Source organism: Venustampulla echinocandica (assembly GCF_003357145.1).
Source record: "Venustampulla echinocandica strain BP 5553 chromosome Unknown scaffold_16, whole genome shotgun sequence".
NCBI classification, from domain to species: Eukaryota; Fungi; Ascomycota; class Leotiomycetes; order Helotiales; family Pleuroascaceae; genus Venustampulla; species Venustampulla echinocandica.
In genome coordinates, this window is record NW_022474221.1 from 285377 (window position 1) to 302363 (window position 16987).

The 16987-nt window shown below is 50.1% G+C and overlaps 3 protein-coding genes across 3 annotated transcripts; 2 read left to right on the plus strand and 1 right to left on the minus strand.

Moving 5' to 3' along the window:
• Positions 1-4050: 4050 nt before the first annotated feature.
• On the plus strand, positions 4051-5230 carry BP5553_10606 (uncharacterized protein; the record flags this gene model as incomplete). Its single annotated transcript, XM_032019229.1, has 2 exons — positions 4051-4227; positions 4283-5230. 2 exons carry the CDS (start codon positions 4051-4053, stop codon positions 5228-5230), a joined length of 1125 nt encoding a protein of 374 aa, XP_031864669.1.
• Positions 5231-6245: 1015 nt separating this feature from the next.
• Positions 6246-8243, minus strand: BP5553_10607 (Uncharacterized protein; the record flags this gene model as incomplete). The annotated part of the gene is made up of 2 exons (XM_032019230.1): positions 6246-7913; positions 7980-8243. The coding sequence occupies 2 exons, from the start codon at positions 8241-8243 to the stop codon at positions 6246-6248; spliced, it is 1932 nt and encodes a 643-aa protein (XP_031864670.1).
• Positions 8244-9526: 1283 nt separating this feature from the next.
• BP5553_10608 (Uncharacterized protein) lies at positions 9527-15738 on the plus strand (the record flags this gene model as incomplete). Its single annotated transcript, XM_032019231.1, has 6 exons — positions 9527-9709; positions 9771-10968; positions 11014-12363; positions 12410-12945; positions 13213-14481; positions 14533-15738. The coding sequence occupies 6 exons, from the start codon at positions 9527-9529 to the stop codon at positions 15736-15738; spliced, it is 5742 nt and encodes a 1913-aa protein (XP_031864671.1).
• Positions 15739-16987: the final 1249 nt, after the last annotated feature.

A 16987-nucleotide genomic window follows, 5' to 3' on the forward strand; every position in this document is an offset into this window, starting at 1 on the left:
TGCTTCGGGGAACGGACATGGACTGGGCCTTGAATGCTCCGGCGCGGCACCGACTCGACCCCTGGGGTTCCCAACAAGTTAACAACTCGCCGGTGCGCATAACATCAAACTAACTTACTCATAAATAATTCTTACTTACCGGTACCGTCTTGTAGGGGACCACCGAGACACCAATAGCAGCAACTCCCCAGCCCAAGGTCCGCAGCGCGGCCAATCAAGGTCAAGGTCAAGGTCAAGGCCCGGCCACCAGCAGCAGCAGCAGCAGCAGCGCCGGCAGCATCGGATCCTTGTGTGGTGCCTCGGGGCGCTGCTGCAGCGCCCGCCTCCCTGACGAACGATGAACCCAAGTCAACGGTGCGGAACGGAGGATTATTTTTGTTGTGATTTTTATTGTTACAGTATGTTATTATCATTGGACCTGCAGGAGACACACACACACACTGGACTGGAGAATGCGAACGAGATATGTGATGCGATGTGAGCAGGAATGTATGTTCGAGCTTTCCGTCCGGCGGGTTTATATCATCCGCAATGGATGCTCGTACAGCGTGCCACACCATCTCATCTCATCTCACCCTCCTCGCACACGCTGCACTGGCAGTCCGCCCCCCAAGCCAAGCCAAGCGCCTCCGCCGGATCGTAATCATCATCACGAGGGAAAATAATGATGATGATGATGATGATGATGCTGTACTACTCCAGTACTTACTTCGTTTTTAGTAGCACACGACCAGGAACATCCGGGGATTGATTGTGGGGAGAGCACAAGGATCCCGAGCAACGGATCCTGTGCGAAGTCCCTCGATCCGGTACCAGTAAAGAACGTGGCAAATGCTCATCATCATTTCTATTTCAGGGGGGAAACCTGCCCCGGCATGGCGGGGGGAATTACGAGTCGAGTACCGTATTGACGTGCTGAGTCGCATGGCAGGTCGGGGCCGAGGTTGAGTGGTGCTGAGCTGCTGTGGTACGAGCTGCTCGCCGTCACACAGGGCTCCATTGGATGCAACATAAGCACCAGAAGTCGATGGCGATGGCGATGGCGATGGTGATGATATACTTTCGTACCGGTGCGAAGGATTGATGACAGCATAGACGACGACCACCACCTGGCGACCCTGTTACTTGCCACATGCGCTCCCGTCCAGGCTCCAGCTCCAGCTCCAGCTCCAGCTCCCCAGTTCTCCAGCGCTCCAGCGCTCCAGAACGGTTCAGGTCTACTCGGCGGGGATTGATTTGGGGTTGTCCGAAGCCAAAGCCAAAGCCAAAGCCCACGAATCTACAGACTGAACATAGTCCCAGTCGCGGATGTGTTTCCGACAGTCCGAGAGACGAAGAGAAGGGAACAAACACACCGAAGCAACATCTCGGTTCAGGCCCGCTGAAGAGCCACGCACGCTGGCGATACATCATACCCTACGAGTTGACGACTCCCTATCCCTTACGAGATGCAAAGGCACTCGCACGGCGGCTTGGGTTTTGTAAAGAATGCAATCTTAGCTAGGTGTTGCATCCGGGAGAGCCTCATCACTCAGCTCCTCGTTCCTAGCCTTCCACGTGTGCCATTCCTGCAATTGCCCGTTCCGTTTGCAGATCAGCAAATTTGACCTTTCAACCTTTGAAAGGGATGAAGTTAAAGACATTCCAAAGTTCGTCCTCGCAATTCATTCTCAATTCCTGCACAGTCCCGCACTTTCAACTCCAGCGTCTAATCCAAGTCACCATGCGTTCCTCCCCGCTCCAACTAACCCGCCTCTGGATCTGCCATATATGCAACCAATCCACGCATCCCCTCCAAGTAGGAGGTAGAATCCCGCGCTGCGTCAAGTGTCACTTGCGAATGGAACCGCCTGTAGGCTGGGCGCAATCAGGGGTATGGGTTTGCTGGGTATGCGACAAGCAGAGGTTGCGCGATCCTGGACAGGATGGAGAGCATGCCATTCCCCGTTGCAAGATTTGTTGTTGCATCATGGAAATGCCCGATTTTAGTTTTTATTCGGGCTTTTAAAATGATTAGTTGTGGGTTGACTGGCGCAGGTCTTGCTTGTTATCGGGGAAGGTGTTGGAAAACGATCCCGCAATTGACTCTTTCTAAAGGACTTAAGCACTCGAGCTCGAAAACGTACAAGACTTCGATTGCATACAAATACTTATAATTCTAGATACCGCCGTGGCACCTGATATAATCCACCCCTTTATGATGCTCCTTTATTATGCTCGCCGCTTTCGTCCCGGGTCCCAGTGTTTCCCTTCCAATCCTCAGTTCTAGTCGACCGAGGACCGGGGTTAACGACTCTTGTCAGAGATGGGCTAGGTCCATTGCATGGAATGGAAACGGCCTAACCCTTCGGAATGGAAATACCCATTTCGAAGAAGTATATTTCGCGCTGTACTGGAGATCTCTAGCAACTCCCTTGCAGCATTGGTCGTTGCCATCGTTCGCCGTTGCGTAGCAGGTCCGTTTATGCCCCTTTCTGCTCGCTTGCGCCACTATTTATGCCACTATTTCCCAGTCAACGAATTCTTCCATGTCCTAGTTTAATATTTGCTATGCAAGCCAGTAGTAAGAGATATGTAATTTAATTCAGTCCCAAATTAATATCCACGCTACACAACAAAGGCAGGCAGCACCCGGTGTGGGTGCTGTACTGTACGTAGCTGAGTGTTGCGACAGCGGACTTCCGGTCACCACCCTCACACGATTTAACAACATATCAACATCACCCGGGATAGTAGCCCGGTCTATGTACGGAAAGGGTTAACAATATGTTGGTGATGATGCCCAAGCAACGGATAATGATTATATGCCCGCAGGTTTTGTCGCTAGAATTGCGGGAACTAACGATGATAATGGAAACCGGTACAGATTATCGAGAACTGAAGACCTGTGGGATTCACAGCATACTCCGGATTTGTGGCGAGGAAATGGTTTTAATAGGGCGTGAGATAGAAACCCCACCAAAGCGATAATGTTAACTTTCCTTGTAACGCCTAATGATATCAACCGGACCAGACTGAAATACCCACAGCGCTGTTCTGTCCGGGTTGATTAGTATCGCAATTATATATTTTACGTGCTAGGTTGTCCGCATATCTTGACATCCCCACTAGCGTAATGAGGCAATGGAACCTGAAAAGTGTCGAAACATGTCGGCGCCCAAGCCATTGAAGATTGTAATTGTCGGTGCTGGGATAGGGGGGTTATTCGCGGCGATATGCCTCCGTCGAGCGGGGCATCGGGTCGAGGTATGTGCGGAAAATATCTGAATAAAACATCGCAAGAGGAATATTTAGAAATGTAACGAGAATCTAGATATACGAATCCTCTAGATTCGCTCGGGACACTGGCGCGGCTATTTTCCTTCTACCGAACATTAACGGCTTGCTCAGGAGAGCTGGTATAGTTTCCGGAAGACCACGGTGCGAACACATGTGAATGGATATCTGAATATAAAGGCGCCACGAGATAAAGTTTTATCGTAGGATTTAAGGGGGCCGAGGTCTACCTATCCGTACGTATGTATATGGGGTGATGAACTACTTTGAGATTGCGAGATGAGTGCAGTGTTGACGACGAAGGAGTAACCCTGGCAGCTCTGTCACCGCGTGGATTTCCATAGTGCCCTGAAAACAACTGCGACCAGCACGACAAATATTGGGTTTCCAGTTATTATTCATCTTCAGAGCAGAGTGGTTGGTGCAGATGTCGAGGAGCCGTCAATCACCCTGCACGATGGAACCAGAGTGACAGGCGATCTGATATTGGGTGCGGACGGTGTTCACGTGAGCTCAGTAGATATTACCTTGCAGATAGTCTTTGCTAATGATATCCAGTCTGTACTTCGAAGATATGTAACGGGCTAGGACACCAAGGCACATCCATCTGGGTCGAGTGCATTCCGCTTTTTAATCTCCAGCGCTGCAATAAAAGCAGATCCAAAGACAGAACACTTTGTAGAGCGGGACGGGGAGGCGAGGATTCTGTCTGGGGAGGAGCACCGCATTATAATATATCCGTGTAGAGGCAATACGGAGTGGAATTTCGTTGCCATGCATCCTGACAACGAGAGTAATACACATGGCGGGGGCTGGAACCAGTCCAGCTCCAAGGACACGCTTCTCAAATCCTTCGATGGGTTTTCAGATGATGTGAAGACTTTGCTAGAAAAGGCTAATCTGGACGGCGTGACAGTGTGGAGATTGCTTGACCACCCCACACTTCCAACAGTAATACCCCATCCTGAACTTATGAGAATAATATGGCTGATGTGTGTAATTATAGTGGATCAAGGGGCGCCCATTCCTCCCTTACCAAGGCCAAGGCGGTGCTCAAGCAGTGGAAGATGGAGCGGCATTAGGTGCACTCTTTCCGCCAGGAACACTGACATCGGATGTAGAGGACCGATTGAAACTATACTTCGAGTGCCGCTCAGAGCGAGCAACCATGATCCAGGAGTACACGCGAGCACCTACGTTGAAGCTCGGCCATAGCAACCTCGGCCATAGGGAGACCACAAATTCCCTAAGATTTGTGGCCTTCAACTTCGATCATGACGCCCATGATTTTGCCTGCGGCGTCTTAAAACTGCATTTTGAGTCCCGTGCGACCTTTCACCGCATGCCGCTCGGCTTTGGACCGGGCCCTGGACTAGGAAACGATTTTGGTGGAGGGCCTCTCGGTATAGATCGATCCATCACGTATCATACCACGTATATGACGTTCAAAAGTAGGAAATCCTATCTGCAGATACTAATGCCAACCAAGGAGTTCCGTATTGACACGGGGAATGGATGGGCTACTGCGACTTTTTCTATCACCAAGCTCAGCAACCTTGCATGGCTGGGCGGCCGGGGCTACAGCCATTTCGACCTGTACGTCCATGACGTCGTTTACACGCAGCATCAGCAGGAGAAGCTCGAGAAGCGTGGTGACTTGCTGGTAGTGCGATTCGAGAATATGGCAGACCCGATCATCATGTGTCAGGAGCTCGGATTCCCCAGTATCTTCGCGACCCTGGAAGCCCAGCGGACAGACGACAGCTACAACCTGAGTGCCGGCTGGGAAGGCACCGAGTTCTGCGGACTCAGACTAGATGGGCTTACTGCGCAAGAGCCTGGCCCTGTAGCCGTGAGACCGCCTATATTCCCAATTGAAGACTGTAGAGGCCCACATGGAGCTGGGAGTTTTAGAGGCACAGTGCACCACGGCCTCACAGCCGATACATGTTGAGGGAGCCGTTGAGAAGCGCTGGGTTGCAGGCAAGGCTAACATCAGCTTCACAAAGCTGCAGGGGGCCAAGTTGGAGCTGGCGTTCCCCACGCTAGCGCATATCATCAATGGGTTGCGGAGGATAGAGATTTCGGTAGTTGTTAACAGTGGCTTCCGCTCGTACCCATAAGTTATCTGGTATGTAGCTAGCCTGAGTACATGAATACACTGCAACCCACTATTCCGGACTTGACAAACATAGGGTATGCCATTTACGCTCCCAGCTAAAGCAAAGCCAAAGGAACGCTGGGAGACCAAAGGATGGAGAGGCTAATGACCGCGAAGCATCCTCTGGTGGTGAGGCTTGACCCGTAGGGGTAATATCTCCCTACTGAAACCTAGAAACGCGTTCGATGAATTGCTAGCGCTAATTCTTGGCTGAAAAACTTAGGTATTCGTTAGATTACGCACGTATAACAACGAAAAGGTCCCGTGCAGCGTACCACTGGCGTACAGCTTGATTAAGTCGAGTGGTCCGAACGCACGGAAAAGGGGGGCCACCGCGTGATTTAGAAATAAATACAGGCCAGCGAGCCTAGGGGACGAGCAACGCATAACATAACCAAGGGTGATGAACATTGAAATAAGGGGGTTCTAGGACTACCTAGGTAGCTCGCGATGCCCTGCGAGATCAGTTCACCTCTAAACCTCTAAGTTAGGCACTTGCCTAATATTAAGAAGAAAGAACAAACAGCAGTTTCACATACATCTGCGGCACAAACATATATGCTTCCATGCTCACAATAATATTTTTTGTCATTAAAGCAGACTTTCACAGCCATCCACCATATCCAGCCTATGGAAACGAATATGGGATATCAAGGAACTCCACATACGCCAATTTGAGCTTCCCCTATCCACCCAAGAAGTGAATCCAGGTAACGCCTCGTTCCATAACCATTGTCTTCGCCCAGTACGCATCGACAAAAACTATACATACACAACCAGAAGAATTTATTCCTCCAAAGAGATTTTCCTATGCGGAAACGGCCAGAGCGGTTGAATACTCCAGACGGCCGTGCGAAGGACTCGCGGCCTCTTCTTCGGCAATCTCACCACCGGCTCCTGTCTCTGCCCAATCTCCCCATAACCCCCTCTTCCCCCTCACTCTAATAGGTCCGCCAAGCTGAGACTCGGCTTGCTCAACTTTCACCGCGTCCTTAGTTGCCAATACCAGAACTTCAAAGAACATCTTTGTAGCATCGGCGCGACTCGTCGTTCTTTCTGGTAAGAGATCTTGAAATAGAACACTGGCTTTCTTTCGCTTGTCGGGGCTACTAGCTGCCTCCGACCCAAACCGGTCTCGGAGTAGATGGACTGCATGTTTTGTGCCTAGCGACACAGGGCCACTATCGGCTGGGTGGACTAGAGGTGCGGTGGTCTCGTCAAAATTGGCACCTGGAGATTCTGGGTCCAGGCCGGCAGTTGCATTGTGTTCATCGTCCTCCATGTTCGGCACGAAGCCTTCATCGCCAGCCATCTCAATGATCGTGCCATCTGGCGCAATCGAACTTCTTGGATGACCCAAGCCAGCATCATGTAGTCCGCCAACGAGCTCGTCCTCTTCTTCGCGAAGATCAAGACGTGGGGACTTTTGCGGGCCTTCATCGCCATCCATGTCTGCAATTCCACTGTCACGCTTCCGCTTAAGCTCGCCCGTCCTGCGTACCGCATTGAGTGATAGCATGCCTCGGAGCTCGGGAGCCCAAGCCATGCTTCGACCATCGCCGATGATATTTGACACGAAGCCTCCACTCTTTTGCATTTCCATCAGCGCCAGTAGTTCGGTATCCCGAGGGAGAAACGATTGAGGCCGGAGGATCTTCTCACGATTTTGCTGTTGGTCCTTAATCTGTGCGTTGGAGATGGTGGTTTGGGGGTCTGGCTGTAGGAGTTTTTGTTTTCTGGCGCGCTGAGCCGGGTTGCGAACGAGTGGCTCCTCAGTTACATCTCCAGGCTCGTACAAGCTGAGGTTGTTGCGTCGTTCGGCCTCTATTTGCTCAACGACGGTCTCGTCGATATCTGAAAGGGGAGACTCGGAGATCCGTTCGGGTCGGATCAGTGGGGCACCCGGGAGAGTAGAGACATCCGGCTGATCGAACGCATCAAACATTTCAATATTTCCTTCTTCGTCTATGCGAACGGCATCGTTGTCGTCATCGAAACCAAGGTTTAAGGACGTGTCATGCTCCTCTCCAGCATTGACCGTGTCCTTCGCTAGTAGTTGAATGTCGAGCTCACTCAAAAGATCATCCTCTGCTGCACGCGCAGTGGGCGCGTCTCGTCCAATTTCAACACTCCGGTCATTTTTGAGATTAAGATCCGGAAGGTCAAGTCCAAAATCCAAGCCAAGGTCTAGATCGTCAAGGGGGGCGAAATCTTCCTCGGTTTGATTCTCGATGCTATTCTGCAAGAATTGGCTGCCATTGTAGTCCTCCTGTAGGTTGATATCGCGACTCCCGGCTCGCCGCCTCCGGCCCAGGTGAGAGTCATCGTCCATCTGCGAAAGAAGGAATGACGCGTCCGGCATCGGTGGCATTTCCAGGTTATCGCCCTCGGTCAATACATCAGGGAGCATGAGCGCGTCCCGAGAGGGCATGTGCAGGCCAGAGGGGATATCATTATTTCCGGATACGCGAAACGCCTATCAAGTTGACATTGATATTAGCACTAGACGGATGGGCAATGAAGGGCAGAGATGCGCGCATACCATTTTTATTTTCAGAAGAGCTTCATTGCAGTCGTCGAGTAAATAACGCGCTTTACGGCTATAGATCCTAACAACACCTAACAGAAGCTGGCCACTCAGTCGCAAAGCCATCGGGGCTTGGTCTGGGGTGACAATCGCATCGACGCTGTCCTTCACACTAGCTTGCAAAATGTGATTCTTGGATAACTTGCGCTCGAGATTGGCGGACAGCCAGACCCGGGCCAAGGGGCCCGTCTTCGAAAGGAGAGTCTCGGAATAGAACATGTTTTGGTCGGATGGCAAAGTAAAGCAAAGTAGAGTAAAGCAAAGCAAAGACTATGGCATTGGACGTTTGCTAAGCAAGGAGAGGTGCTGAAAGGGGTTGGTTGTGGTTGCGAGCGTGTGGGAGCGCGTTGTTGTTGTGGTGTTTTTCGTTGTTGATAGCGTTGCGCGCGCTTGGAGCTTGTCGGGATTCCAACGGGTCGCAAACCCCTCTGCGCTGGCGGGGGAGCGAACACGCTATGGTGGGATGTGAAAGGAGCGTGGCGATAGTCGTGCGAGCGTGCGAGGGCAGCAACAAAGCAAGGCAAAGCAGAGCAATACAATGCAAGCTGGGCGAGGATGAGTGGATGATGGTTGATCTCTCTTGGTGGGGAGGATGCTGCTGCTGCGATGTGAGAAGCAGCGGGCGAAAAGATGGCTGGGATTATGTAAGGCTTACCTGATGACGGCCTGGAACTCCAGGCATGGAGAAAAGAGCACGTGCCCCCAATGTTGGAAGTTGATGTTCTGGCCAGATCAGATCCAATAATGCTTCGTCTTCGTACGACGGACTGGATCTCTTGGTTTTATATCCCTAGATCAGGTAGCTATGGACCTGCTGGCTGCTTGAGTGGAATTGCTCGTGTGTATGTGCCTAGCTTAGGTACTACGTTTATTAGGGAATTACCCACCTCCTGCTCCATTACCTGATAACAAGGCAATGTACTTCGTACGAAGTATTATACAACCAAGTGCCTCCCTAGGTACTCCGTATGCAATATGTATTTCCCACAAGTTCCCTGCCTATGGGTAGGCAATTGTTATTATTAGCATCCAGAGGTAAGCAAAAGTACAAGTAGCCAGTAGCCACTCCGTCTCTCCCAGAACAGGGGTAGCGGATATTGTGGAGTTGATCCCCTTGATACATACGTACTTGTTAAGGAACTGGGGGTTTTAAAACCTCACCTACATCGCACATTGCACGCATCCCACATACTGCCAAACACCACGCATTCGTATCTGCTTATGGTACATGGCATCCTTGGACCTGATCCAACTTCCTCCTGTTTTCATACAATCGCCCCCAGCTTCTGTAGTTGAGCGCCGCGCCCTTGTCGCGCCCTCTAAGCCGTCTCATCGTGTCTTCGGCTTGCGCCCCCCTGATCCAGCCCACGCTCGACGAAGTGCCCGCAAATCCGATTCCAATCTTCGTATGCCTCAGCGATAGTGACAAGTCCGGCAGCGATAGCCGGATCTGCTGCGTGCTATACCCATAGTGCGCGCGCATTAGGGGACGGCCAGCCGCGATGGCGTGGACTCGAGCATCGCGTTCCGCCAGTCCACGAGGAACACTACTACCAATGTCGAATCTGCCAACAATTCGAGCTCCCAATTGCAGTTCGGAGCCGCCCTCCCGCCCACGGTCCAGGTCCAGGGATAGTTCGATATCAACACCCAGACATGGTCGGTCTACCTCGTCTGTTGCAAAGGTTAGTGGCCCAAGGCAGGCCGGCAGGCATGATGTTGCCTTGTAGCTGATGTTGCCCATAGTCAATCGCAGACGAATACTCAGCTCTCAGTCCGACAGAAACCGCCCAGCGTCTTCTTACTTCCCTTACAACCGGCCTCTCGCCTGCTGAGGCACTGTCGAGATTACACGACCAAGGGCCAAACGAACTTCCCCATGACGAGCCCGAACCGTTGTGGTTGCGGTTTTTGAAGCAATTCAAGGAGCCGCTGATCCTTCTTTTGCTCTGTTCTGCTGGAGCGTCAATTGTTGTCGGGAACAAGGATGACGCTTTGAGTATTGCCGTGGCGGTGACAATTGTGGTTTCTGTAGGATTCATACAGGAGTATCGGTCAGAAAAGTCAATTGAGGCGTTGAGCCACTTGGTTCCCAATCATGCACATCTAATCCGCGGGGAGGTGAGGACCTCGAGTCAGCGAACACCAACATGGCCACCGAGTACAAGCGAACCTCCAGAGTTGGAAGGGTTACTAGATTCCACGTCCGCCGCTGATGTAGAAGCAAAATTGGAGGCCGCGTCTACCAAAGTCATGGCTGCGCAACTCGTTCCTGGCGACTTGGTTTTATTTACGACTGGAGACCGGATACCAGCCGATATTCGTGTGACGAAAGCCGCGGACCTCACGATTGACGAGTCGAATCTTACTGGAGAAAATGAACCCGTAAGAATCACTGCTCAAGCTAGGACAAGAGCACCATATCCCTCGAGGTCTACAGCCAATACTTTAGAACCGCCAGGATCACCAGTCTACGCTTCTGCTGGCACTGGGACAGTCGGCGTGGATACTCAGCTTAACAGTAACAATAATATTGCCTTTATGGGAACGCTGGTCAGATCTGGACATGGCCAAGGAATCGTTTATGCAACAGGAGGCAACACTCACTTTGGCACAATTGCCGCAAGTGTTACCGAGACGGAAAGCCCTCGAACCCCCCTTCAACTCTCAATGGACTCACTGGGATCGCAACTTAGTCAAGCTTCGTTCGTCATTATTGGAATAATCTCACTGGTGGGATGGTTTCAAGGCAAAGGCCTGCTGGAAATTTTTACAATATCCATCTCCCTGGCAGTAGCAGCCATTCCGGAAGGTCTTCCTATCATTGTTACCGTTACTTTGGCTTTGGGAGTCCACCGTATGGCTCGCCATCATGCCATTGTACGAAAAATGCCCAGTGTAGAAACTCTTGGGTCCGTCAATGTGGTGTGCAGTGATAAAACAGGTATGTGTGAGTCCAAATGTCTTGAATCGTTGCTGACAAGTTCAGGAACCTTGACGATGAATCATATGTCAACGGCAAAAATGTGGCATGTGGATGCTGATGAGCCAATTCCCATCGATGTAGGAGATGAAGCCACCGAGGCAAAACCTGATGCTGTGACTCTCCGCATCCTTCGCATTGGTAATATCGCCAACAACGCTCGTTTGAGTCGTTTAAACACACACGCCCAATCGGCGTCGTCAATCGCGGTCTTGTCCTCGACGGCAGGACGTTCCGCCAGCCAGGGCCTCAGAAGCAGATGGGTCGGGCAACCCACTGATGTTGCCATGCTGGACATGCTTGATCGGTTCAAGGAGCACGATGTGCGGGAGAATCTCGGCCATCGTTTAGGTGAAACGCCTTTTAGCTCGGAAAGGAAGTGGATGGGTGTCACTGTTGGAGATACCGGAATGGACGGAAGCTCTCATGCAAAAGAGGTGGCGTATATCAAAGGTGCCATTGACCGTGTTTTAGCAAGGTGCGACACATACCTAACTAAAGATGGTCGCGAGGTGGTGTTGGACTCGACCAGGAAGCAAGCTGTGTTAGATGCCGCAGAGAAAATGGCAATGGAGGGCCTCCGAGTCCTGGGGTTTGCAAGCGGTCCGGTTCCTAGGCATGCTAAGTCTCTGACACAACCGTTGAGCCGCGGAGGCACTCCTACCATGGCAACTGCGGAGCCCTTGGTCTCTCATAACGAAGATGTGTATAAAGGCCTTACATTCGCTGGGCTCGTTGGGATGAGTGACCCCCCCAGGCCCGGGGTGCAACGATCTATCAGACGACTTATGCGCGGCGGTGTGAAGGTTATTATGATTACTGGTGACGCTGAAACAACGGCTGTTGCTATTGCCCAAAAGCTTGGGATGACTATTGCAGCCCCCCGGGAGCATACAGCGGGCTCTGTCGCGGTTAAATCGGTTCTGCGAGGCGATGAGATTGAACACATGTCCGACCAGGAATTGGAAGCTGCGATTGCCAACACTTCGATTTTCGCAAGAACAAGTCCCGATCATAAAATGAAAATAATTCGGGCGCTACAGGCCCGTGGGGATATTGTTGCAATGACTGGTGACGGTGTCAACGATGCGCCAGCTCTGAAGAAGGCAGATATCGGTATATCGATGGGCCTCCAAGGCACGGATGTCGCTAAAGAAGCTGCTGATATGATCTTAACGGATGATGATTTTTCAACCATTCTTCACGCCATCGAGGAAGGCAAGGGGATCTTTAGCAATATCCAAAACTTCCTTACATTTCAACTGAGCACGAGTGCTGCTGCCCTGGCATTGGTATTCTTCTGCACGTGTTTGGGGTTCAAGAACCCTCTAAATGCGATGCAAATTCTCTGGATCAGTGAGTTCCTCCGTCAAAAATACTAAGCATTCCTAACCTCGTCTAGATATTATTATGGATGGTCCCCCGGCCCAGTCCTTGGGTGTCGAGCCCGTGGACCCTGACGTGATGACTAGACCGCCCCGGAAACGCAATGCCCCCGTGTTGACCTGGCCACTTATTACTAGAGTTATGACCTCGGCATCAATCATCATGATGGGCACCATGGCTGTCTATACACACGAAATGCTTACGGATGGAGAGGTGACAAAGCGAGATACAACCATGACATTCACCTGTTTCGTGCTGTTTGATATGTTCAACGCTTTGAATTGCCGTTCCGAATCGAAATCCGTGTTAAGAGGAGAGGTTGGATTGTTTAGCAATACCCTCTTCAATTGGGCTGTATCATTGAGCCTGGGAGGCCAAATTTTGGTTATCTATTTCCCGTGGCTTCAAGAAGTATTCCAGACAGAGGCGCTGGGATTCTTTGATTTGGTGGGCCTGGTTATGCTGGCAAGCACTGTATTTTGGGCGGACGAGGCAAGGAAGTATTGGAAGTCAAAAGGTAGAAGGAGACTTGGGAGTGGGTATAGCCAGGTGGTATAGTTAGCTACGATCCAGCAAATACTAAGAAAGATGAGGAACACTTGTATAAATACAAATATCTTGAATACCTAGGCAGAGAGAGACCTTATGTTATCGTTCAAATTCTAATTGCATTAGCAAATATTGGGACTACGCTGGTCCTATCTCCAAGTGGTTCATGACTCAAGTTCGACTATTATACTTCTCCCCTCGCTTAACCCCACAACCCCAAAACTGTAATGCCACCTCGGAGCTTACATACCATTCTACCTCCCTCCATAGCAACGCCAAAACTGCTTCCTCCATGCCGAACCTAAACCAATGCCTCCCACCGGCCTCCCAAATGGCGCCGTCACTGTCACTGCCGGTATTCATTCTCAACTTGCGGAGTCGAAGTCGCCAGCAGCTCCCCCAAACATTTCCGGATCCTCAACCTTAGAATCTATCCGCGCCTCGTTGTCAGCCCTTCACACCCACGATGCCACCATCACTTTGCGCCTACAAGCCCTTGTATCCTCCCAAGCAGACCTCTCCCGCGAACTCGGCCGTCTTGACCTTCTACGTGCCCATCTTGGGACCCAAGTAATACATACTCGTGATATCAGCAATGGCATGCTTGATTCAGCGTCCTCAACCGCCTCTCATCTTTCCTCGAAAGTCAAAGCGCTAGATTTAGAGAAGAAACGTGTTGAGGAGACATTGGGGGTGGTGGAGCAGGTAGCGGAACTGAAAGCATGTGTCCAGGGAGTTGTTGGGTCCATGGGCGCACCCCAAGATTGGGAAGCGGCTGCCGGGTATATTGCGCGAGCGTCGAAGGTGCCCAAACATGTTATCGAGGGAAAATTCGCTGCACGGATTGTGCCGAGTGTGGAGGTTCCGGATGATCCCGCGGTCACTATTGAGAATGCGAAGGAGAGTCTCTGTAGCCTATTCTTGAGGGAATTTGAGAAGGCGGCGGAGGAAGGGGATAATCCGAAGATTACGAGGTTCTTCAAGTTGTTCCCTCTAATTGGGAGGGAGGAGACTGGATTGGATGTCTACGGACGATACGTCTGTCAAGGAGTTGCGCAGCGGGCGAGGGGCAACTTGAAGGAAGGCACAAAGGGGAGGGACGGCAAGGAAGGATTCTTTTATGCGAACGCTATCACAAAGCTTTTTGAGCATATTGCGCAGATTGTGGAGCACCATGGGACCCTGGTGGAGAGGCATTATGGCCAAGGGAGGATGGTGAAGGTGATTGAGAGGCTCCAGGTTGAGGCAGATGTTCAGGGTGGCATTATATTGGATACGTGGGGTGATGAGCGTAGCGTCGATCGCAGGTTGACAGACGTTAAGAGCTACCCGTTTTCTTTCTTAGTGCAGAGCTTTCTGCCTACTCAGAAATCTTCTGGGATATCGAGGACAAATTCTCCAGCTGTTGGAGGCACCAACGGTAGGATCAGTGAAGATGAAGGTGTTGACATGAAAGAGGTCGATGGTTTACTGAACGAAACAGCTATGATGCTAGGCCGGTGGTCATCGTTTTCACGGTTCTTAGCCGGCAAGTGCAGGGTAAGTCCGCCTCCAGGAATTCTCCTTCAAGCTATTTCTAAGATATCCCAGGATCCCAGGGTCAGCTCTGACGAACCCTTGGTCATGCCAGAATTACTACTCAAGTCAGCATTGACTAGGAAAGTATCAGCGAGGCTCACCGATCCTTTTAACGTCCTAACTACCTTCTTCTTCCGAAGATCCGTGGAGAAAGCCTTCCAATTGGACGAGTCCCCCACTGGATTATCTCTCAACCCATCGAAGCCGGTAGATGGAAACCCACCTTTTATCATTACACCAGTTGACGATGTAATGTATATCGTGAATACAGTCCTGCAACGCGCACTCTCCACATCCCAGCGAGACGTGATAGCCTCTGTCTTACCTACTATTGGCCGCGTACTCGGCTCCGACTTCGTTGGAATGATCCAGCGGAAAATGCGAGACGAGTCGTACCCAAAATCCGCCATCCAAGGCGGTTTCCCTCCCGAGGATAAAATTATATCCTTCATTGTCCTCATCAACTCCCTCGACGTCGCAAATGAATATATCAGTCGCATCGTCACCTCTCGCTTACAACTACCCGAACACATCAATAGCTCAACCGCTCCCGACGGGCTTTCTAACCTTTTCCCTTTCGACCACGATGCGACCTTCGTGGCCCACTCATTGGAGACCCTAAACATGACATTAGCATCCCAGACGTCAGAGCTGATTACAGGTGGTCTGCACGTCATGTTCAACCAAATTGTCAAGCCGCGGTTGCGCCCCGTCCTAAGCGACACATTTCGTGACGTCGACTACTCGCTGAGCGAAGACGATCTTGCTGAAATCGCAAGACATACCGACACCGATCAAGATATCGAGCTCATGGCCGACCTAGTTGCACGGAGATTTGAGCATGCATGGGATTCATTGATGAAACCGATTCAGAGGATCATGACTGCGAAATGCTTCGAAATGCTATTAGACCAAACAGCAAAGCACCTTGCCAGGGTGCTCGAGAAGCGAATCTGGAGCTATGCTGGGAAGATGAACGTTCTTGGCGCAGGTAGAATGGAGCGAGATTTCAGTGGTATTGTTGGGGTTGTCGCGAGGGGTGGAAGATATGGTATTCGAGATATCTTTGCGAGCGTTAATCAGATATGTATGCTAGTCAACATGGAAGAGGAAGAATGGGATGCTCTCCATGAAGCTGCGGGCGAAGGTGAGGAGGAAATGGCGTGGGTATTAAGTGAAGACGAGAGGATGAGAGCAAGGTCACTTGTTAAGGCATGAATGGAATTTTGACTCCACGAGCAGGCCCTATCATGGTTAATTGACTACGGTATTATGGGTTGATAAATTCTAATGGATATTGGGCGCGCTGCGAAATAAATAGAAAATTACCTCTTTAGGTTCTTACGCAACTCTATTACACCACCAAATGATATTAAAACTCCATCAGATGTCGTTATATGTATATTCCTCACGCCTGATATATCTGTTTAATAAAGGGACTGGACTATTTTCTACACCAATCTTTCACCTACGCACAACGATAAATTCGGTCAGTACGTGAGTAGGCGAAGTGTACGCGCCACTGGGACTACTTTGAACAGGCGTTCCAGTCTGTACCTACCTATTTACAAAAGCTTAAGCGAGGATTACTTGTAGAGGGGTGATGTAGAATTAGATAGCGATAAGGTGCTACCCTACATCTATATTCAATTATACATCTTGCTCTCAATCATTAGATTTTCCGTGCGTTCGCTGGTAGAATAATTCAATATCCGTTCCTTGTCTCTCTCTCCTATTTCAAACATTCTCTATTTAGTTACCTAGGTAGAAAAAGAACGATATCTAGCTAGTTTTATTTATTACTAAAGTCGGGGGTTTCTATTTATTTTAATTATAGGCTGGAAGAGACATTGCCCTGTATCTAATCGCTAGACCCTATCATGGTAACAAGGTATACCAGTAGGGGCCTAAGACCAGATATCTTAGGCAACAGCGGGTTTGCCTACTCTGCTTTCATTAATAAAACCCCCGATTACCTATACTCGAGCTCTAACCGTGCGCTAACACTATATAAACTATATTTTGTATTTATAATAGATTAATAATAGAAGAAAATTAAAAATTCGCTACTAGTACATTCTTTTCTAGTAAAAAGGCAATTGTAAACAATTCAGCTGCACTAGAATTTCTAAAAGGTTACTCTAGTAGGAGTCTACGTAGAGTTACTAGAACGTTACAGGGGATAATTAGTGTAAATTGTATAATGCGGAGCGCCGAAGGTGCTTATCTCCCTTGAGAGGGGAAGTATAAATAATATGAGCTAGTGCTTATTAGTACAGGTATAGAACTTGCTAGTTGGTAAACAGTTATATAGAAAGTAAGGTAAATAACTAATCGAAGTATTTGAAAAAAACTGCGTTTTGGCAACTATGGAAATTCGACACAATTATTATGATTGTGCCCTAACTCTTGCAACTGCCAATACAGTACAATTGAACCCAGTATAATATACCCCTTCAAAGAGCGG